The sequence below is a fragment of the Sinohyriopsis cumingii genome, unplaced genomic scaffold, assembly GCF_028554795.1.
Source record: "Sinohyriopsis cumingii isolate HCF-2022 unplaced genomic scaffold, ASM2855479v2 utg000673l, whole genome shotgun sequence".
Classification (NCBI taxonomy): domain Eukaryota; kingdom Metazoa; phylum Mollusca; class Bivalvia; order Unionida; family Unionidae; genus Sinohyriopsis; species Sinohyriopsis cumingii.
The window spans coordinates 517,828-541,695 of NW_028315923.1; the positions used below are offsets into that span (position 1 = coordinate 517,828).

The 23,868-nt window shown below is 33.6% G+C and overlaps 1 protein-coding gene across 3 annotated transcripts in view; it reads right to left on the reverse strand.

Annotated features, from left to right (window-relative positions):
- LOC149773322 (uncharacterized) overlaps positions 1–23,868 on the reverse strand; it is a 99,507-nt gene that overhangs the window by 74,259 nt on the left and 1,380 nt on the right. For 2 of the 3 annotated variants that reach the window (XM_089946457.1, XM_089946455.1), the window contains exons 2-5: positions 14,721–14,826; positions 13,089–13,277; positions 11,316–11,582; positions 7,813–8,094 (exon numbers count right to left, since the gene is read on the reverse strand). In XM_089946457.1, coding sequence (XP_089802583.1) covers positions 7,813–8,094; positions 11,316–11,582; positions 13,089–13,277; positions 14,721–14,772 — 790 coding nt within the window. In that variant the 5' untranslated portion in view covers positions 14,773–14,826. The remainder of the gene's footprint in view (positions 1–7,812; positions 8,095–11,315; positions 11,583–13,088; positions 13,278–14,720; positions 14,827–23,868) is intronic. The other variant, XM_089946456.1, reaches the window with a different exon arrangement.

Below are 23,868 nucleotides of genomic sequence, written 5' to 3' on the forward strand. Positions count from 1 at the left end.
GTGATTGTACACTAAATTGGCTATTTTCTCAGTGAGTGACATGGATTATAATCATAAAATAACTATTGGTTGTCTTTAATCTGTTTATGTTCCTAATATTACAAATATTTCAATCTACAGGTAAAAGTTTTAAACTATACAAAAACTTGTCCTTACAAATACACATAACCAGTATATTAACAAAGCCATCCCATACAATGTTTACTATAGAACTAATTTAATCACTTTCCACAGTATTAGGTCTTGGTATGATACAGCTCTTATCTTTTAAAAAATTAATAAATAAATCCAGACCAACAATGTTTTCAAGAGGTTGGCTACATAATGATCAGACAATTTCCCAGTATAAATGTGAATCAAATATGCATGAACCAATGTGGTTTCATATACAAATGCACATTTTTCATCTTTTTTGAATTTATTTACAATTGCAAAGAATGAAGGAGTGCCTTTGCAGTCATTCATCAAGCAGCAGCACAATGGATAAACTTTAACGTAGAACATATATGGAAGACTGAATAAAGAATTCCATTTAGTAAAATCCTTTTAAAACAGATAGTAATTGCTGACTGCAAAGTTATTTACAGACTAACTTAATACAGCAAATGCTATTTACCAACTGCACCATCAAATATAGTCTCAGTAACTCTTGTGATATTAACTTCTGGCATTGAGTTTCTGAAAGAATTGTCATATATTTGTTTCAAAGACAATCTGCTGCCAGAAGAAGAAAAAATTGTCAGCAATTTACTTACTAAATAAAAGTTTAACATACCGGTATATACAATATTTGTTTTTCTTTGAGAGAGAGAGATGCATGAAACATGTTTGGGCAATAATTACCTCCAGCATCAAACTAAATTAGATGCAAAATATCAAGAAAATGTATCATTTTTTGAAAAACCATTTGAAATGTTGAAAAAAGTAAATCAAAAGTTTTATTTATCTGACATATACCAGAAAATGATTGATGCTGCCATATTTGTGGTAACATTCACATTATAAAAGTTTGGGAGGAAAAATTACAATCCAGAAGGAATTAAAATGATACCTTATAATTAAAAGGTAAAAAGACATTTAAAATTCAATAGAGTAATATCTGCATACCATAAAATGGCAAAGTTTTCAAACACTTATCAGAAGCTTTCAACAGAGACCAAACTCCACATTCTTCAATTAAGTCAGTGATCATTCAGGGTAAAAATGCATTTATACTCTATGTTCATATGAATCTCTTGGAAAAATTATAAATGTTTTCTTTGAAATGATGTGTATTGCCTTTAGATTAGTTATTGGCTTGCACAATTTGGTTGTAAATTTGGACTTTGTGAATAATATGGAAAAAACAATATACTTTCTTGAAAAATGGAAGTATTTTAATCAAGATGTGATAATCTAATGAAAGTATCTGAGAATTTTACCTTGAAGTTAACTGAAATGGTCAAAAGCTACTAAAATCTTGTGAATTAATCCAATAAAGTATTGATTCCAGTTTTAAAAAAGTAAAAGAAAACTTGACTGATACCATAGTTAGCTTTTAAATTTTTTGATGAGCATGTTGAAACAACTTTAATCTTTTAATCAAACTCATGCAAGATTTTTGTGATATAAGTGTTTTGTAGCAAATTTGAAAGTTTGATTGCCAACTGTTGAACAGCGCATAAGCTCAGTCAATCACATGCAAGACTGCCTGATTAAGAACAACTAGTGTCACTTACAATCAAACTCATCCAAGAGCTCAATACTATAATCTTGCACACCAAGTTTGATCACAATCTATTAAAAAAGTGTTGATCGAGAGATAGCATGCAAACAATGATACCAAACATGGTGTTTGGTCTGGTGAACAAAAACATTACAAATAACCTTGCAAAGGATGAGTACTTATAGCTACACTTTCTTATAGCTACATGTGTGCTATGGTATGTTAATGTCACTCAGTGATAAATATTAAATGTTATACTCTGCTACATCAATAGGTGTCTTTGTTTCTCAAATGCAAGATATCTATAAAAAATATGTTAAAGGTAAAAAAATCCCACAGAACCCAAGTTAATTTGCCAAAACCATGTTTGTTCTTTCTATCTTGGTGACCTTGACATTTAATTCATTGTCCATCAATTAAGGTGCTTTTCTTGTCTCAAATGCAAGCTATCAACTAAGTCTGGTCATGGTTTGTAGCATGAGACTTGAGTTATGTTGTGAAAACAATTTTCCTTCTTGGATTTCCTTTGACCATGACCTTTGACCTTTTAATTACCAGATTAATACGGCCTTCCATTTAATTCTAAAATTTAATAGGGTCTTCCTTTTAACTCTAAAAATTAATAGGGTCATCCTTGTCTCAGATTCAAGCCATCCACAAAATTGAGTCAAAGCAGGTGATAAATAACTCAAGATATTATGAGGAAACAATTTTTCCTCTTAGAGACACTGTGATCTTGACCACTGAATCTCAGATTAAAGCATCTTTGTAATCTCAAATGCAGGCTATTTACTGAGTATGGTCATGGCAACAAGTATACCAGTCAAGCTACTGTGAGAAACAGTCTTCCTTCTTACTGTCTCTGTGACCATGACCTTTGATATTTGGAACCAAACTGATGGGTTTCTTCCTTGTCCCAAATCCAACCAGCCTTCCAAGTCTGGTAATAGTAGATGGTGGAAAACTTCAATTACTTTGTAGAAATTAAATAGGAAACTGAAAACGAACACATGGATCAGCATATTTTTGGATATCATTACCTACATTCCACCTAATGCTGGCAAAAATGAATTTTGCAAAAAGATTAAATAGTTCATGTGTTTTTGTAAGAAAAACATCTGAAAGATCATTGTTCTGGAATCAGTTCTTCTTTAAACTGTGAAATTTCTGGCAAAGTACTGATTGTCATTTTCTATTTATATACATAATTGGCTCTTCCTTCAACATTTGCAAGGCTAATTTTTTTCTGGGTGGAGGAGGATGGCTATTAAATGCAACCTTATTACAAAATAAAGCTTGCTCATTTTTTGCTGACAATACTGCTAGCAACTGGGCGACATAGTTGGTAGTGTGGACTCAAAAGTTGGAAAAAAAGCAACAGAGCTGGCAAATGAACAACAGAGCTGGCAACAGTGACATGATATATGGCTTGGTGAATGTGGTCTGACAGGTAAAATCAGTCATTGCACTGGCAAGTGACATTACCACAAAAGTCTACATGGATGTGGTGTACTTCGATATTCCAAAGATATCAGCATTTTGTACTTAGGTTGCTGGAATTCCAAGGAATCCTTGAGCTTGTCAAGAGGGTAGAGAAACCCCATGACAACTTATTTCAAAGAATGTCAATTTTGAACATCTACATATATATTAAAATCATGTTCATGGTGAATGCAAAACTACATAAGTTTCATATTACAACTTCAGGAACCTTTAGCATATCATAATATTATCCATTGAATTTATGTATATATTATGGGAGTGTCTAGCTCCAGCTTTGGTGTTATAATGTCTTGTTGAGAGCATGCCTATTTATACCATTCCCATTAATTATATCTCTGATAGAATACTAACACTGTGTATGGCAATGATTATTGGTTTTAAGGCTTAACACAGTGTTCTTGTTGGTTTAAATTTTTCACTATTATTTTGATTCATTTAACTGTTGTTTAATTAAGTATTTTTGGTAGAGAGACTCTCATAATTCATTATCATAAACATCTCATTTACGTACATAGTGTTTGTTGTTTTCACTTAATCCATATCTGTTTGGTATTACATCAAGGCAAATTAGTGATAACATTTTCAATTTGTTCATTGTGACAACATACTTCATTTTGGATCAGCATTATTTTAAATGAGGACCAACTAGAAATCATAATCTAGATATCTTCCTCACTGGTAACAACTGATAGTCATTGATAATGACAGGATACCTTTGGGACCCAGAGTGGCCGAGTGGTCTAAAGCACTCTCCATTACGGATCACTGCCATCTCACCTCTGTCTGCGTGGGTTTGAGTCTCAGATTCGGCTAATGTGGGTATGTGAGAAAGCTTGCCAGTAGCTTCTTGTGGGTCGGTGGTTCTTTCCGGGCTTTTCCGGGTTCTTCCTCCACCATTAATATTGGCCACCATGTATAGCCTATTGTGTGCTAAAAAATGGCATTAAACCCGACAACAACAACAACAACAACAGGGTGCCTTTCTATTTTAGAGGGACTGACACTCAACTGATAAAAAAGAATTTTCAGAAATTCATAATAAGACCATTTCCTCATTTTTACTGCAGAGTGTTAAAATGATATCAGACATTCTCCATCAATAACAAGATTTTCAAAATAACTGCCAAGGTGGTCATTTTGGATGTCAGATTGGTACCATTTTCATTCAGGACCAACTAGAAATCATAAGACATCTTCTGGTGAAAGCCCCATATTATATCAATATTAATTTTTGTTCTGGAGGAGTTGAAATAACAAGATTTTCAAAATTGTAACTGTAGTGGACACAAGATTAGCACCATTGCATTTAGGACAAACTAGACATAAAAAGACTTTTAGTAAAAACTCCATGCTGACATTACCATCTAATCAGGAGGGTTAGTGATAACTGAATTTTCAAGATGGCCCTTGTGGCAGATCTACATCAGAATTTTGTTTTTGACCAGCTAGACATCATAAAAAGTCTTTTGATGAAAATCCAATGTCGATATGACTTTCTGTTCAGCAGAAGTAGGAATAACAACATTTTCAAGATGGTTGCTTTGGCAGTCAAGATTGGCAGCATTTTTCTTCCTGACTAACCAGACATCAAAAGAAGTTATTTAAGGAAAATCCCAAGTAAATATCCATCCATTCAGGAGGAGTAATGATAACCAAACTGGATCTTCAAGTGGCACCATTTTCATTTTGTTGTTGTTGTATGGTTTAACGCCATTTTTCAGCACAAGATAGACTATACATGGCGGCCAGTATAATTGGTGGAGGAAGAACCCTGGAAAACCCCGGGAAGAACCACCGACCCACGAGAAGCTACTGGCAGGCTTTCTCACGTACCCACGTTAGCCAAGCCTGAGACTCGAACTCACGCAGACAGAGGTGAGATGGCAGTGATCCGTAACGATGAGCGCTGTAGACCACTCGGCCACTCGGCCACTCGGGGCCCCGCCATTTTCATTTAAGACCAATTAGACCTTGGAATAAATGTGTGTGTCTAAAGTCTCATGGCATTTCCTCAAAGAGTTTAGAAGCTGCAGCAACAATGAACTTGCACCAAAGGACATACCGATGATAAATGGACAATTTACAACAGACCATCACATAAGCTCTCTGGATCTATCACCAGCTGAGCTAAGAAGTATACATGGGAAATGTTTTATATTTTTGTGACATTTCTACAAATGCCGGTTCTTTCTAGTGGATTAGTAGAACTCTCATGATCATTTTGCAAATTAAATGTAAAAGACAATCTTTTCAAGAAAATATTGTTTCCATTTATATTGTTTAAAATAATATCCACAAATAGAAAAATTTCTCAACATTTGAAGTTTCATAATGTCTGACAAGATGGGAAGTCAGCCAATATGATGATAATAAGAACTAAGCATTAGCAAAACACTTATTCTGATGATCTCAAACAAACTTGTCAACACCTACATCGGGATTGCTGAATATGATTGACTCACTGCTGGATGCAAAAGACAGAGGAGGATCTCAAGTTATGATCTACCCAATGGGTGTCTTGGAAGTCAATATTTCAGCATTCAATTTTTAATGGATGAACAAGAAAAGGACTGCCCAAGTATGTGTGCTGCAAACATGATTTTGAGAGTGTTATGTATATTTGATTCAATTAAATTGTTTGTAAGGTTTAGAATCATTTTATTTTTAATTTCATTATATGTCAGAGTAACATAATTTTGTTCACTATGAATTTGAAATTTTCCAGAAATTAGTTTGACCTAACTGTTAGTTGTAAACACCAAACTCTGTATCTTAAGCTGACCTAATTCCTGACCTTGATCAAAAATCAGTGAGTCAAATAAACAACTTTCTATTTTTATCTTTTATTTAGAGTAAAATTATTGGTTTTTGTCAATGTTATACTGGGACAACATGATTTTAGACCTAAATACTTCTCGAAAATTCTGGAGAGTTGAGCCTCATCCGGGAATATGTTCTGCATCTGAAGTTACTGTATAACCTTTGTTTATAAAGATATTTCTCAGTTGGGCTTCTAAACACTGGGATGTAAAGATGTTCGTTTTGTTGTGACAGTTTGGAGTTATATTTTAATTATTATTCAAATTATTTGGATTCTAAAAGATTAATTCTTTTTCCTGGAAATATTTGAGTGCTCAAACAGAATTCTTGGACAAAGACATTAATTTAAATTTTATTTGGAAATTCAAACACCAGATTATTGTTTGTGAATGACACAGAACTGTAACTGAACATTACAGAACCATACTCACTATATACAATCCATTTTGGATTTTTCATCAGGATTCAAACTTGAATTCATTAGAACATTTTATTATTAAGACTTCTAAAATTTAATTTGTGGATTATTCTTGGATTATTTTTGGATTTGATTCTTAAAACTGTAAGTTCTTATTTTTTCATTTTTACATTGTTCTTCCCAGGGAAACACATTTTTATTCGTTATAATTTTCAAAGCTTGTTGTTTTCACTCTTTCTTTGTTAGGATGTATATACCTATATCTGTCTCAGTAACTATAAGATTAAAGATCTTGTTTCTGAGATTTAGTTTATTGGTTTTTCAAAAAAATGAAAGTACATGTAACTTAAGCAAAGTAAATTTTTCACAGTGTTAATGCACACAATCTTTAAACTACAGTACTACATACTGATCTCAACATCCCCTGGACCAAGGTAATATTGTCAACATAAGCAGATGTCAAGATAAGTGTTTGCAGGGGGAAGGGGTTCTAGAAAAATCAAATTTTGCATAGAGGTGACCAGTCATCAGTGATTATGATTTAAACTGAGAGGAAATAAACGCTGAAATTGTGATTAAATGTAGACCAAACTTGTCTGAAATACACTTGTATATTGACAACACCTGTATAGCATAAAGCGTTAATGTACTCTACATGTATACGTAAATTACATGAATTCGAGTATAGGTCACATGTTAGAAAATTCATGTATGAAGCACATCCCATTAGAAAACACAAATAACACACACACACACACACATATAGTAGCCCTCATTTGATCTATATCCCAGTGTGAACTAACAAGTCACTAAAGAATTCCCTACAATATTCATTGTCACTGGTAGAACATGACTGTATAGTTGTTTGTTTACATGCTACATGTACATTATATTAGCCTAGATTTTGGTCTGCCTGAGACAACTATCATCTTGCTGAAGCTACCAAGGTGATGAGGCTATTCATAGGGAGATACAAACATGTAAACAAAATAAAAAATTTCACAAATACCCTTGCAAGATATCTCACCTTCAATTAACTTGATAGCCAGATATCTATAGTTTCAAAAGATTGGAAATTTAATTTGTGTTTCACGTTGCCATTGGAGGCAATGGTAAGGATAAAAAAAAATCCTGCAAAAAGGAAAGTTTCATGGCATAATAAGCATGCTTCAATCAAAGTTGGAAAATGCAACACTTAATCAGATTCCATTGCTTTCACTGAAGTTTAATGCTGAGTTCCTTTCATGAAAGGTATGTTCATTTTATCAAAGATTGTAGCCAGATTGCTTTGATAAAGGATTCATGTGTTACTAAAGTTATGAATGACTGTACTAGAATTTTTTTATAAAGGTATATAAAATTGTACCTTCTTCACTTGCAAATGTGATGAAAATGACCCCATTGGTTTCAACTAAATCAAACTTTCTGATCTCGCCTCCTCCAGATCTCCTACCATTTTCAAAATACAGTTCCACTGTGCTTTCTGATCCTATTTTGTAACCTCTGACCTCTACTGTACAAAGAGGCTCCTCTTCTTCTTCCTCTTCCTCTACCTCCACTGCAGACATCTTTTTCTTTGGTAAATGTTTTGTCACACTCAGCTCTTGACCATCCAAAGTATGTTTTAGTTCCAGAACACTTGACACAACTGAAGAAAATGTTATTAAAGGTACATTTATCATAAATGAGAATGAACTTTAACATCATATTGGTTTCATGCATGTTCAGACCTGCATAGCCTTTCCTGGCTCCATCAGTAGTCTAAAAGCAGTTGGTCCATAGTTTTCAACAGCTGTCAGTAGTAAAGCTATAATGTTCAATAATTTAAAAAAGCTTCATCAAGAAATAAATTTATTGTCTAATGACAATCACAACATACATAATTATGTTTCTATTACCAAGAAAATAAACACCTTTTCCTGAAACCAGTATCTCTCTACCTTTTTTAACTATATTTTTAAATAGTTTACCTTCCCTACTGTGATTTAGCTGTCAGGAAATATTTTCTTTAAATTTCAGTTTAATGAATCAGCTGTTTTCAATGGCAAGTTTAACATTGGCAAAAAATGACTCATCATCATTTCATCAAATAATATGTGCATTCTCTCACTGCTGGCTACTGTACTTTAAAGAATGAAAACAGAAACTTAACTGTATTTTTTATCTTCGCCCATTCCTTTAGGAATTCACACTCAATATGTCTTTTAATGTCACTTCTGCCACCATGTGCAACAGAAAGATCCAATTCACACACACCTTAGTGAATATAATGAACTCCTTTGTTACACTGTTTTATCAATGGCCAAATATCTGTATAAATCTTTAGAAACTTCTGGCTAGCACTAGACTTTTAAACTTGTTCCAGTTTTCCTTTCACAATATAATGCTGGTTAACCATTTTCATAAACAACTGCCATTTGCTCCATTTGATGCCTGCATATGGTTGACCAGTTTGCACAGGAACCATTGAATAAGCACTTTAATGACATTGATCAAATATTTATTATTTTCAGCAAAAAGAAATTTCAGAAGTGGAACTAAACAGTAAGATGTAATTTTCCCCAATTCTGCCATTTTACAGAGTTTTACCTAAACGATCCATATTGAGTATTTTTTCAGGCTAATCATTTTGTACAAAATACAGAGAATCCTTACAGGTAAACAGGTGTTGTGGTTCTAACCACCAAATAGTTCAAAGCATAAAGATCAACATTTCCCTTGAATTGCTGACTAAAGCATGTTCCCATTACAAATAGGAGTACTGTGAACAGTACATTACATGCTCACCCTGTGCTAAATACAGAGGTCTCACTATGGTTTTAAAAAGAGGACAGGACTCTTATTTTGGTAAAATTAGCAGTCCCACTGGCAAAAGTTGCAGTCTCCTCTCAGAAAATGTGGAACTCTGCAGATTAAAAGAACCAGCATTTGCCATTGAGTTTAATTTTCCACATTCTTTAGACCACTGACATCTAGCTTTTGCTTGTCCATCAGAGTGAGACTGAATATTGTCAATCCAAGGAAAGGTGTTTGGAAAAAACACTAAGCCAGGCATCAGGACTAGTACAACCCTAAATTGCCCAAGTCTTTATTAGCCACAGACTGATCCAACTACAAAGTCTGACATGCATATATTTACTACAGTGCATTACCATCAATGAAACCCAGGAAAAATAGAAATCTTAATGCAAACACAAAATTCAGACAACTATGTTATTGCTTAATAATCTTGGAAATATTTTACTAACCATAACATTGTAATATTTTCAAATCACATGATCACACCATTTACTGGTGGATCCTCTTTCAACCTCAGTGCTGTGGTTAGATAAAACTTAATTCTAAATGTTCTCAAACTAAAAGATAGCAAACACCCAAATAAAATAGAACATGTTTGCCATTCAAAACCCATTCAGTGAAACATACAGGAAAACATCCAGAAAATCAATCTGTATACAGTCAGTAGCCCCAAATGTAATGATTCACTTACCTGAGAGAGTCTGTGTTTCCTCTGACCCTTCACACCCCATTTAAGATATTTTAACTTTTTGGTTGTCAAATTATCTAAAATGGGTAGGAATAAGTCAGAAATTTAACACAGCCTATTTGACAAATTGCTCAACCTCCCATGAACTTTGCCTTGGTCCTCAGAATATATGTATCAAATGTGTTAATGCCATGCTTTCTCAGAAAAAAGTAGTCATTGGGCAGTGGTCTTATCAGGACAGTAATCAAGACATGGTGAATTAAACTTGTTGTGCACTCAAATTTGTAAAGGATCTGGAAATCAGGGTCTTGATGGTTGACAGAGATGTGTTTATTTACTATCAACAACCGGACTTGTGCCCTTTGTTTGTTTCATGTGCTATTAGCAGACCAGTTATAAAATTGCATGTGCCATTGAAAATGGCATTTAAATGATTGGCTGACTGTATGCAATGTATGCTGAACAATAAAACATAAACAACTTCTTGCACCATACTCAACCCATAGCCAAGCCTTTTTCCAGGGATCTGAATATGTTTATTTATATCATAATTTCCATTATTTTTGGACCTGGAATGTTTGACACCCTAGTGCAATGCAAATCATCTTGTAGCAGACAAATTTCCTGGGCTTGACTCTTGTGGTCCACTATGTTTAAACAAATTCATCTACAAGATCTGTTAATCCAATACTAATGAAGGCTTGCAATCGCTATGGTTGAGAACAGATGTTTGATTGATGAAAATCAAACTTAGACTGGTGATCAGTGTATTCCATGCTAAATCTGAAGATTTCCTGTCAAACTTTAAACCACCAGTCTCTCACTATTAACATGATAACATTAATTATTGGAATTAGTTTTTAACATTTTTGCAAACAAGAATAAAAAAAGATAAATTATAACACAATTTCAAGAAAACATCATATTTTATTTTTTCAATTTAACTATTATTTTATGTTGTTATATTTTTGGACAGGCTCTAATCTCCCCAGGGCAAGTTCAGTTTACCAGTCAGCTTGACTTTTTATAAAGCTTGTGCATCAATGCAACCCTGATCAACACCAATCCCAAATCTTGTCCATATATTTAAACAAAACCTGCAAACAGATAAGAAGAAAAGTCAATAATAAGTGCTTCTGAAAATTCACCTCTGATGACAATTTTTCAAAATGACAGAACTTTACATCTTAACTAAATATATATCTAGCCAACAAAGTTTAAATACAATTTTCCAACTTGCATCAGATGAGAAGCAATGACAAGTTTTGTCACAAACAAATGGACAGACTGGGAGACATGCATGGTTGCAATGAATATTCCCACTCTTCACCACAGTGCAGGAGTTAAAAATAAATACGCAAAAGAAATATGTATATACCTACCCTTTTCATCTGCAAAAGTGACAAGAGCAACACCACCTTCAATTACAACACTTGTGACTTCACCCCCTCCAGATCGCTTGGTGTTCTCAAAATATATCTCAAGCACCTCTTCCTGCATGTTCTTGGCAAATCCACAAACCTCAATTGTACGACAGGATGGCTCCTCCTTTTCTTCCTCAACATCCTCCACTTCCTCAACATATTTCTCAACACTGATTTGTTTCTTGAGAAATAAGAATGGTACCTTCCTAAGCACTCTCTCTACAGCTGTAAGAAAATACCTGTTTAGTATGGTTTAAATTTATAGCTTTACAGACCAAAGTATTTTACTTAAACTAAATGACTAAGTTTTTCAAGTTAGACATCAAATATGAATTAACTGTACATGACTAGAATAAAATTACATTCAAAAGAGGAAATGATGTAGCTTTTGCAAAGAGAAAAAAAGACTATTTCCAGTTACCTAACAACTGTGAAAATCCTCATCCTCATGTATTAGGACACAACTATATTCCATTATCAATAAACACCTATACATCAGCAATTCATTCTTGTTTTAATTATGATATACATTGTTACAACAACCACATGGCTATGCAGTGTTATTTACACACTAATTAAATATGCTTAGAGCTTTGGTTATTCCAGTTAGAACCAGAGAGAGGGCAAGATTCAATAGAAGAGGTCAGTGAGTCTGCCAGTAGGGAAATGAGGCTCTCTTTAGTGAAACGAAAATCTGTCAATGTGCTATTGAGGCCATTGTCCATACAGCAGATGTTGTAAAGACCAGCCATCATACACATTACTTGTTATTCAAACTCACCAATAAAGATAACAATAGAGGGGTATATCGTAGAATAGATTCATAACAAAATGTTAACTATATTCAAGTCAAAACAGTAGAAGCACTTAAAATATTGTATACATATGAATCAATTTAATGGAGTCCATGACTTTCAAATTGATGATAGGAAATAACCAGGTTTTAATAATTTATTTTTGTACAACTATAATGAAACAATAAGATTAGTTCATCACTGGTTTATGGTCTTCCCTTTAGCATGTACTCAGACATAATTATCATTTGATAAGAAAACATCACCGGGCTTCCGAACTTAATTTAAAACTCACGTGGTGTTTTGTTATGGTGACGGACTTCATAAGGAGAACTAATTAATGATAATTAAGGGCTATTTTCTGCGAAGGCTTTTGTCCAGTTGTTAATAAACACCAGTAGATATTGTAATGACAATAAGCAGTCTTATGCATCAATCATTGTATTTTCTCAGCAAGAATTCATTACTAATTTTTGTAAAAATCAAATGGTTATACAGTATTTTCAATCTTTCATGCAAACATAAATCTTATTAGAAATGTTATGTCCAATAATTTAAAGCATTTTTTGAAAAATACAAAGTGATATGTAAAAATAAAATTGATACATTTGAAAAATGATTAGTTTGTTATTTTGGATTGTGTACAAAAATTTAAAGGGTATGAAAAAATATGTGAAATATGGTAAGATCTTGATGATATAAGTGTGTATTCCAAGTTTCATCCCAAAACTGCATCACAAGTATAGCCTCCAGAGTTGCAACATGGAAACACAGACAGAAAGATGACAGACATGAGGTTATACCATAAGCTCACTTGGTCTCATGGCTTTATGGCAAAGTGAGTTCTAACAACAATAAAACCTAAATAAAATAAATATTGCAACAAACATCTTGCAATTTAATGTAAAACAAACAAATCTAATGTTGACACATGTACTCTCTGCTTCTTGAAATTCTATGATGGCACTTGATGTTGCTGGATGGTACTCAATTGCCTCTATAGGTCCACCACCATTTCGTCGCCTATTCTCAAAGAAGTTTTTCACTGTGTCTTCTGTTGTTCCCTCAGGTAATTTTGTTACCTTGATCTTCCTGATGGGTTCATCATGTTCCTTTTGCTTCACCCCTAACAATAAAGATGAATTTAGGATTTAATTTAAATATGATTGCAAATTTTCACCGAACCATCTTTCAAACATGTCTTACTTATATTCAAGCCCAATAAAGAATACTGAAACTGTAACTAATTTCTGACGATTCTTACAACACAAGTTCTATAGTCTTCACTTATTTATCCATTATTAAGAATTATTTGTTGTTTGAAGAAATTTGCTAATTGAAGCAAGTGACTGCAAAATTGTTATTTTCCAGCATCATCCAGTACCCTCCCTTGTGCATCTGAGACCCCGAATTCTTTTAATCTGACCTCCAATTCTGACACCAAGGTTTGTTTTTTATTCAATCTGACCACCAGTTCTGACAACAAAAGGAGTTTTGAAGCTCAGTCTTACACCACTGGGGGAAATACTGAATTTAGATAATGTTGACATCCAAAAAGACTGGAAGATGAAGTATACATTTATTTCTTTGTATCATTTAGCAGGCAAATTATAGCAAGGTGTGGTCTGTACTATTAAATAATTATTTGATATTGAGGTCAAAGGCCATGTAGAACAGTTATTTTATAAAGTTACATATCTGCAGATTCTGAAATATTTGTATACATGACAGCAACATAGAAATGAAAGTACAGATTAGGTCATGTAGTTATGTGTGTTGGGATGTGTCCTGCATTTCAGCATTACACCTTAGTGCCAATGCAGACCTGTATACACATAACAGACTCTTCTGTTGAACCTTTGATCTCACCATAAGGTTGTGGTTGCATTTTACCAGCAATATTGTGTAAGAAAAAATATTTACAATCATGCCTAGATTGAGTAATTACTGAAAGCTGTAACGAATGCGGTCAAAACTTTTTTTCAATCTTACATGACCAGTTGTTAATGTGATCTATTATAAAAGCTGGAATCAAATTATACTTAATGAAATCAGTTTTATTACATTTTAATTTCTAAGGTAGCAAGGTTTTGTCACGATCTTCTAATACAGATAGCAAACTGATTTTTTGTGATGACTTTGCTTTTTCATGCTAACTTTGAACCATGGTAATGAACAATACAAGCACAGATACCGGTAGATTGAATGGTGCAAACATTTCAGTGACATGAAAAATAATATAATAAAAATACGATAAAACAAAAATCATATAAAAGGAAAAAGGAAGAAACAGTTAATTTCTGGCTTAATGTTGCAACTCTTCATATAAATGAACTTAATTTCAATTGTCTGGATCTGTGATTCAACTATGCAATAATCATCCACAATTTACTAATCATAGAAAATGAAGAACTTCAGTAACTTGCTAATAAAACTTCAGGATTCACAATAAGACCAGTTATAGTATTATGTGTCCAGATTTGAAAACACAAAATGGCAAATGCAAATAAATACCCTATTTTCAACCACAGGGTGAAAGAAATATAACTTGGATTTGGTAGATTCATACCTTCATTTCCTTTATCAATAAGGCCCTTGAACAAAGTCACCACCTTGCTCATGGTCACAACCTGAAGCCTTCTCTTTCACACTGTTTGCTCTTCATGCATCTACTGCTGGAATTATATAAAATACTTAGAAAATATTTATGTCATTAATATTTAGAATTATAATAAAGGACCCAACTTTATAGTAATCTACTTTAAGTCATTGCTTACTGTGCAACTCAAAATGACATGATCTTTACATTATGATGTCATCAATGTGATGTCACTTTTACCTAAGTGTATTATTAGTGATATGGACTATGGGGAGAACACATATAGATGTCACTTTTACCTAGGTGTATTATAGTGGTATGGACTATGGGGGAGAAGACATATTGATCTCGCTTTTACCTAGGTGTATTATAGTGGTATGGACTATGGGAAAGAACACATATAGATGTCGCTTTTACCTAGGTGTATTATAGTGATATGGACTATGGGGAAGAACACATATAGATATAAATTTTACCTAGGTGTATTATAGCCGTATGGACTATGGGGGAGAACACATATAGATCTCGCTTTTACCTAAGTGTATTATAATGGTATGGACTATCAGGGAGAACACGTATAGATGTCGCTTTTACCTAGGTGTATTATAGTGGTATGGACTATGGGAGAGAATACATGCAGATGTCACTTTTACCTAGGTGTATTATAGTGGTATGGAGTATGGGAAAGAATACATGTAGATGTCACTTTTACCTTGGTGTATTATAGTGGTATGGAATATGGGACAGAAAACACATAGATGTTGCTTTAACTAGGTATATCATAACACCATGAACTCTATGAGAGACTGGATGTGAAAGTATTTTTATGACCTGCTCTAATTCAGCTGTGCAGGCATTCTGTTGTGGAACACAAAAATGATCTCATTACTGTGTCATACTAAATTAATTCACTCATCAACAGATCTTTTATTTGTGTATTTAACAAATGAGTCCAAATAATTAAAACAAATGAATTTTCAAATATTCATTTAGCAATTATTTTATTTACAATTAGTAACAGCTATTATTTTACTTATAATTAGTGACAGCTATTATATTAGTTATAATTTGTGATAGCTATTATTTTGCTAACAAATAGTAACAGCTATTATTTTATTTACATTAGTGATGTCTATTATTTTGTTACAGTTAGTGACAGCTATTATTGTTTATACAATTAATGACAGCTTTAAGTTTATTACAATTAGTGACAGCTATTAGTTTACTTATAATTAGTAACAGCTATTATTTAATTTACAATCAGATGACTGTACTTTCTCCCATACTCATCTATAGAACAACCCTAACTTGGGGATGTTTATTCATCTATGAGTTGTGCAAAACAATGCACACCAGCCCATAACATTTTTTCAGTGATTTTGAATTATTGGCAATCATGTTTAAGATTACACCAAAAGTTCCATAATTCTAACCTTATATTCTCATAAAAAATAATGTCAAATTGTTCTAACTCTGAATCTGAGTGTGAGATCTAGCTTTCAAAGCTATGATAATACATGGATTAATCTGTAAGCAATATGGAATATATAACACAGCTTTTAAATTGTACACTTATGCCTGATTGAAAGCAAAAACATTTTATGAATGATATGATTTATTGTTTCTAGTTCATAAGTAAAAAATTTCAAATACAGAGAGAAGAGCAATGTGTGCATATATAACAATTCCTGATGTCAAATTGTGATGCTCCAGTATGGTATATATTGACCTTTGACCTTAAACTTCCATAAAGGGAAAATCAACAGTCTGTTATTAGTTATTCTATGTACAACTACGATGCAAAGCAGAAAATATATATTTTAATCTGGTAATGACCTTGACCTTTAATCACAAGTCTTACATAAGGTATTTAGTGCACCAGCTAGTGATGACCAACCAGGTGTATATAATATCTAATACAGTATATAGAATATCAAAGAAATAATAGATACAATCATTATAAAAGATGAAAGTCCATCAGCAGATAGCTTTGACCTTACAGTATGCCACCTCCTGCATGCTACATGACTCTTCTGTTGACCTTACAGTATGCCACCTCCTGTATTCTACATGACTATTCTGTTGACCTTACAGTATGCCACCTCCTGTATTCTACATGACTATTCTGTTGACCTTACAGTATGCCACCTCCTGCATTCTACATGACTCTTCTGTTGACCTTACAGTATGCCACCTCCTGCATTCTACATGACTCTTCTGTTGACCTTACAGTATGCCACCTCCTGCATTCTACATGACTCTTCTGTTGACCTTACAGTATGCCACCTCCTGCATTCTACATGACTCTTCTGTTGACCTTACAGTATGCCACCTCCTGCATTCTACATGACTCTTCTGTTGACCTTACAGTATGCCACCTCCTGCATGCTACATGACTCTTCTGTTGACCTTACTCTATGCCACCTCCTGCATGCTACATGACTCTTCTGTTGACCTTACAGTATGCCACCTCCTGCATTCTACATGACTCTTCTGTTGACCTTACAGTATGCCACCTCCTGCATGCTACATGATTCTTCTGTTGACCTTACCCTATGCCACCTCCTGCATGCTACATGACTCTTCTGTTGACCTTACAGTATGCCACCTCCTGCATGCTACATGATTCTTCTGTTGACCTTACAGTATGCCACCTCCTGCATGCTACATGATTCTTCTGTTGACCTTAGAGTATGCCACCTCCAGTATTCTACATGACTCTTCTGTTGACCTTACAGGATGCCACCTCCTGCATGCTATATGACTCTTCTGTTGACCTTACAGTATGCCACCTCCTGTATTCTACATGACTCTTCTGTTGACCTTACAGTATGCCACCTCCTGTATTCTACATGACTCTTCTGTTGACCTTACAGTATGCCACCTCCTGTATTCTACATGACTCTTCTGTTGACCTTACAGTATGCCACTTCCTGCATGCTACATGACTCTTCTGTTGACCTTACAGTATGCCACCTCCTGCATGCTACATGACTCTTCTTTTGACCTTACAGCATACCTCCTTCGTAATACATGACTCTCCTGTTATGTATGACAATTGATCATAGTTCAAGAAAATTTTCTCCAAATGTTGCAAAGTGAATATGTGGGTGTATATCCAAGAATTTCAAGTAGTTCACAAAGTTGCCCAGCAATGCTGTTAACTTGACCTTCCAGCTAATTACCTTAATGCGCCATGTTTAAGTGGTCCTGTATCAGTGAGTAATTCATATTAAAATCTTATCAACACCTACCATAGCACTGAGATTGACCTTTTCAGGGAAACATTGGTCAGTGATCAGAGGCAGCTATAGAAGTACGCGGGGCCTGGGCCGACCATGACCATGCGGGGCCAGAGTATTTGTATCTCAACTGGTATGCTACTGCAAACACTGATTATGTCTAGACTAGATCAACTTTCACGATTTGGCACACGAATTTAGTTTTATTCATTATTCATTTTTAAAAAATCCTGTTTGTGGACAACAGGTTTTCTAATCAAAATAATAACATGACGACAATGCCTTTGGCCTAATAAACTGATTATTATTGTCATTTTTTAAAGAACATGAAGACATGAATTAAGAACTATAATCTGCATGCATTACGAGCGGCCTGTATCAGTGTTTCCAATTTTCCAGAGAATATATCTTGACAAACTCATAAGGACGACCTAAGGCCTGAAGCATGGGGCCCCGTCAAGAGCGGGGCCTGGGGCAGTCACCCCACTTGCCACCCCCAAATGCCGTTCATGTCAGTGATACAAATCAAAATGGCAGTGAACTGAACAGCAAGACACAGCCAAGAGTAGATTCATGTATTGAAGATTAGCTCTTCAAACCTTCATTTGGTGTAAATGCCAAGAAATCTACACCAATAATAGTTTACAGGGTAAGAAAAGCATGAATGGTAGTGCAATTATCTTTTCTACTAATACGTTTTATTTTATTTTATCTCAAGAGACATGTAATTAAATATATATATATAGTTACAACCCTGTCTCATTTTAAAACTATTTTAAAGAAAGCAGGGACAAAAAAAGGTTTAGGTAAAATCAACAACTTATTTCTCTAAGTTACAAATTGAACATTTTAGTGACAGGACTGCAAATTAAATCCCAAATGCTCTATATATCCTATCACAAGTTCAAAAGTATAGAATGTTCCAAATAAATTCCAATAGGTCTGTGTGTTCTGAAGTACCAATATTCTAGAATGTCCTGATATACCAGCAGACTTGATTGTCCTGATGTACCACAATGATATAATCTAGAATGTCTTTGAAATGAGTGCTCAATAATTCCAAAATAATATGTTAATTCAAATGTCAATGAGCACTTAGTAATTCCAATGAATCATTTAAATAAATAACTCCTCTTGAATTATATCAGAAAACAACAGTACCTCTGATACTAATAATGGATCCCATAGACTGATTGTGAGATTGGAATGAACTATTTGTTTACAAAATCTGCTATCCACTTAACCTATGATACAATAGAATGTTCTGGAAAACTAATCATTCCAATGGAAAATTTCACCCACTCCCAAAGAAGACAAGTTCTGCCTTGTTTACAATTTACAAATCATTATAGAAGTCAGATATACAAACACTCCATCCACAACCCTCAAACACAGACAAGAATCAAGCACACACAAGTATTATATATATATATATATATATATATATATATATATATATATATATATATATATATATATACACAATCATTTTCCATGGTAAGGCAAATACATTGTGCTCACGCAAGCAACACTAATCCTAAGAATATACATGCAGTCATAAAAACCCTACAATCTGCTTAATTTTTAATGAGTTTTAATATCCAAGCTTTAAGCAGAACTGGTAATTTTGGGTCATTTCAATAATTTAAAATATTTCTGCCAATGTAAAGATGTTCTTCTTCACTTTCTGCAAATAAATGCAAAAAACTGTATTGGCTAAAAGAATGTACAATATTTTACTTTATGTCAAAAAACTGCATTTATACATGCATGATCATTGGCTGCATTATAAGTTGAATGTTATAATAATGAAAACGTAGCACATGCTATTTGACCTTAACATATATGAAACTGAACAAAATGGTGTTCTAGATTTTTTGAATTTGTTCATTTGTGTGCAATTTTTAGGATGAGATTTTTTTATTTATTTTGGTAAACTTCTTGCGATCACATTGAGTCAAGGGTGAGTGGGTGTCCGATTAAAACAAGATTCTCCTTTTGATGGAATATCCAGTTTTTGGCAATGACAGTCCTTGCTTTTATCTAGGACTTCAGTATCTAGTCCAGTACAGATTTTAAAACCTACTGCCTAAGTATACTGGATTTCTAATTTGGGGGGAAATTTTACACTGAAATTACATTTTTGAAATCATGCAGAGAACTCTAATTAGATTCTGAGGACTTAATGCATTTATCATGAATTCAGTCCCAAATTCCAATCCTTTGTTATAATCCTTTCATTTCTGGTGTCACACAAACACACACACACACACACACACACACTCTGCATGAAAACTGAAATTGTTATGGCAACCAACTTTCTTTAAACAAATGTAAATGCCAGCAAGTTTTTAAATGCTATTAGAGCACATTTCAATACAGATGGGTTGGGGGTGGTACTCTGAAGAAATTGCTAAAAGGTATGGTAATAGTGATATCTCGTTTCATTCTATTAAGTATCCTGTAACACGTAGCAGTGAGTGTATGAAAGAATAGTTTATAATACAAAATAATTATACTTTTTGTCCACAGATTTTGATGCAGTGTAGATCAATATGGAGTCTGTAGACATTGAAAAAAAATGTCACTGACACTTATGAATAATAAAATTAGTGGCAAGAAGTGGATTTTGCACAAAAATTTGAGCAAATAAACACAAGCTGCTTTTCTGCAAATACTTTTTGGAAATTTTAGAAAAAATCTCACTTCTGAGTAGATTGACAGAAGTTCCTAGAAATGTATGCAAGCCTGTAATGGCCATAAGCAGCATTTTTTGGATGAAGATGCTGAAAAAGCTGAATATTATTTTGGTAATAATGGTCAGTCTTAAACATGATGATCCACAAAATGAAGTCTGGACTATTATTATATTTTCTGTTAACTTCTTTCTATTTTACTTCACATACTTTACTAATCAATGAGTCTTGAATTTAAATCTTGGTAACCTTGCAATGGGTTCAAGGACAAATGTTCAAAATATTAGAGCCTGGTCTAATATTTTCTCTTTATGTTGATAAAGAAAGTATATGGAAACCCTTCCCTCAAACATAAAGAATACATGTCATGAATGCAATTTTAATAAATACTGACTGACACTGAAACACTTAGAGAACAGAAAAGGGTCTCTGATTGAGAGGGTGAGTAACATATGTGCTACTGTGTAAGAATTCACAAAATGGTATCAAATGAACAATAGACAATAAAAACCAGCAATTTCACAAAAGAATTATGCCACAAAAATCACAAAAACAAATATTAATATAACAGTTTGCACTAGTGATGAATTACGCCAGCAAGCAGAGTGCAACACTTCTTTCAAGATTTTGATATTACTGTTAGCTGTTCTACTTCCAAATGAGAACTCTCTTTCTTAGCAAAATGCAAAGGGTATTGACCTTGTTGTTACAAACATTCCCGATGCACTATAGCACCTATCATAACCCAGAACAGATCTAAATGCATTGGTGAAGCAGACATTTAGCTGTGTCACTGAAGAATAAAAATGTGTCCACAGAGTAGCACAATACAAATTCATACAATATGATTTAAAGAGCAACACTTTTACATCTATAGAACGTGTTTTGAAAGTTATTTAAAGCATATTTTCTCATTGATAAAGAGAACAATATTGCCTTTGTATAAGACCATTGTCTGACAAATCAGAGTGAATGACATGCCCTAAGTAGACATACTCACTGACAAATCAGAGTGAATGACATGCCCTAAGTAGACATACTCACTGACAAATCAGAGTGAATGACATGCCCTAAGTAGACATACTCACTGACAAATCAGAGTGAATGACATGCCCTAAGTAGACATACTCACTGACAAACTGCAGCTTTTCTCTGCAAAGCCTAACTTTAGATACGGACACCTTTTTCAGATTTTGAGGTCAGTAGCATCTTTTTTGTGTTGTGACTCAACATCATTTGCTAATGCAAACCACTCACATGTTCTTAATACATTTTTGAAGTCCACCAATAAATGGGCAAAGTAAAAACTGATTTCATTCATAAATAAACTGTTGATGTTACATCCAGTAGAAGTCTTATTCAAATTACGATTAAGATCATCACTATATATATTAAACAGAAATGAGGATAGAACACCTCCTTGCCGCACATCATTTCCCACATGGAAAAACAGTAGTTATCTGACCTCACTTTACACAGTATTAATTCCCATGACTACACACATTGCAATGTGCACCGTCTTCAATCCTATCTTGTAGAGACTTGCATATTAGGCTACACTATGTAAATAACTGAGATGACTACTTTCATTCTACATATAAAGTTAGTGACCCTGACAACACCAGGTTAAACATGTGACCTGAACGATGGCCTTTGTAGTTTATCTGTATCATAGCCATTCCATTGGCTATAACTCCAAGCCATTCTTCAGGATATAACCCCAGTTAAAAATTTTGAAACTACCAAAATTGCATCTTTTTATCATATATGCTTAAACCAAGCATTTATAAAAGCTGTCAAGACAGTATTAATACTGGCTCTTGTGTCCAATGTAACTCTGGTACTTGGCCCAATTACATTCACTTGTAACAGACAGGTTTGAATGTTATAGCAGTAACACATTGACTTCACATCTTTGTGCTCATAGGTTCCATTCCATGTTTCAAAAGAAGGAAAGTATAGTGGTGACCTATCCATCATCTTTTAATTTCTGTTAATACCATAGTTTCTTTCCACTGAAATGACCACACTATGCCAACATGAGTGCTGTTGAAGTAAAAGCTTTAATTAATTACAAAGTGCAACCAACCTAAACCCATACAAATCACTTTTGGGCACATGATACTGTATGTAATTACCATGTAAGTAATAGAATATCTGAATTGACAGCCCATGAAAACCATCTAAAATAAATTGCCTCTTTATATCCTGCATTCTAAAAAGTCTTTTCATATGACTTTAACACTGTTATAATCGGAAAAAACAACCTACAATGTGTTCAAATTTTGCATTCAAAGCAATAACAATAACTATATATAATAAATACCAAACAATGTGACCAATCATCAAAAATATCTAATGTATATAACTAAATGTACAAATAAATGTCATTCCTTTCTCTACATGTTACTTTTTCAGCACACCATGGAATAAACTGTAGAAAACATAGTAATGCATAGATGTATACAGAATATTCACTGTCAGTGTGCATATTGTGCTATACTTTGTTTAACATTTACCATTAGTGTCAGTCATAACATTCAACTGAACAGAAGGGACCACCTTCTTCTAAAGAATGCAACTTCTTATGTATCTTGCCAATCAGTTCATAATTTTCTTAAAACAAGTGGTTATCTTCTACTGAATCACAATGATGACTTGATGGAATCACCTTTTCTCACACACTACTCATACAAGTCATGATAATAACAAATAAATGTAGGTAATTAAACTTTTTTAAAAATCTGAACATTTTAGTAAAATACAGAGTCAAAAACATGGTCTAAAAGATGCATCCCCGTTATGTGTATTTAATTTGTATTATTTGTTGCCTTTTCTTAATGATTATATATTATGTATACCTGTATTTTGTAAATGACTTTGTCCAAAATCAATTTTATGGTGTACCTGACTTGGGACATTGATTTTGTAAACAACAAAATACATAGATAATATTTTTCTGTGAGGATATATTAAATATCTGGATCATTATTAATGAAGATAAATACATGTATGTTTATCTTACTCTGAGTCCTGGACGTGGGTATTCCCCACAGAAAAACATGGTGTACCTGACTTTTGCCATGTCCTTTATTATAATTTTAGTAACAGACCTTATCTTTTTGACAACTTAAAATATTATAGAATCGAACTACTGACCCTTATCTTGGTTCTGTTATT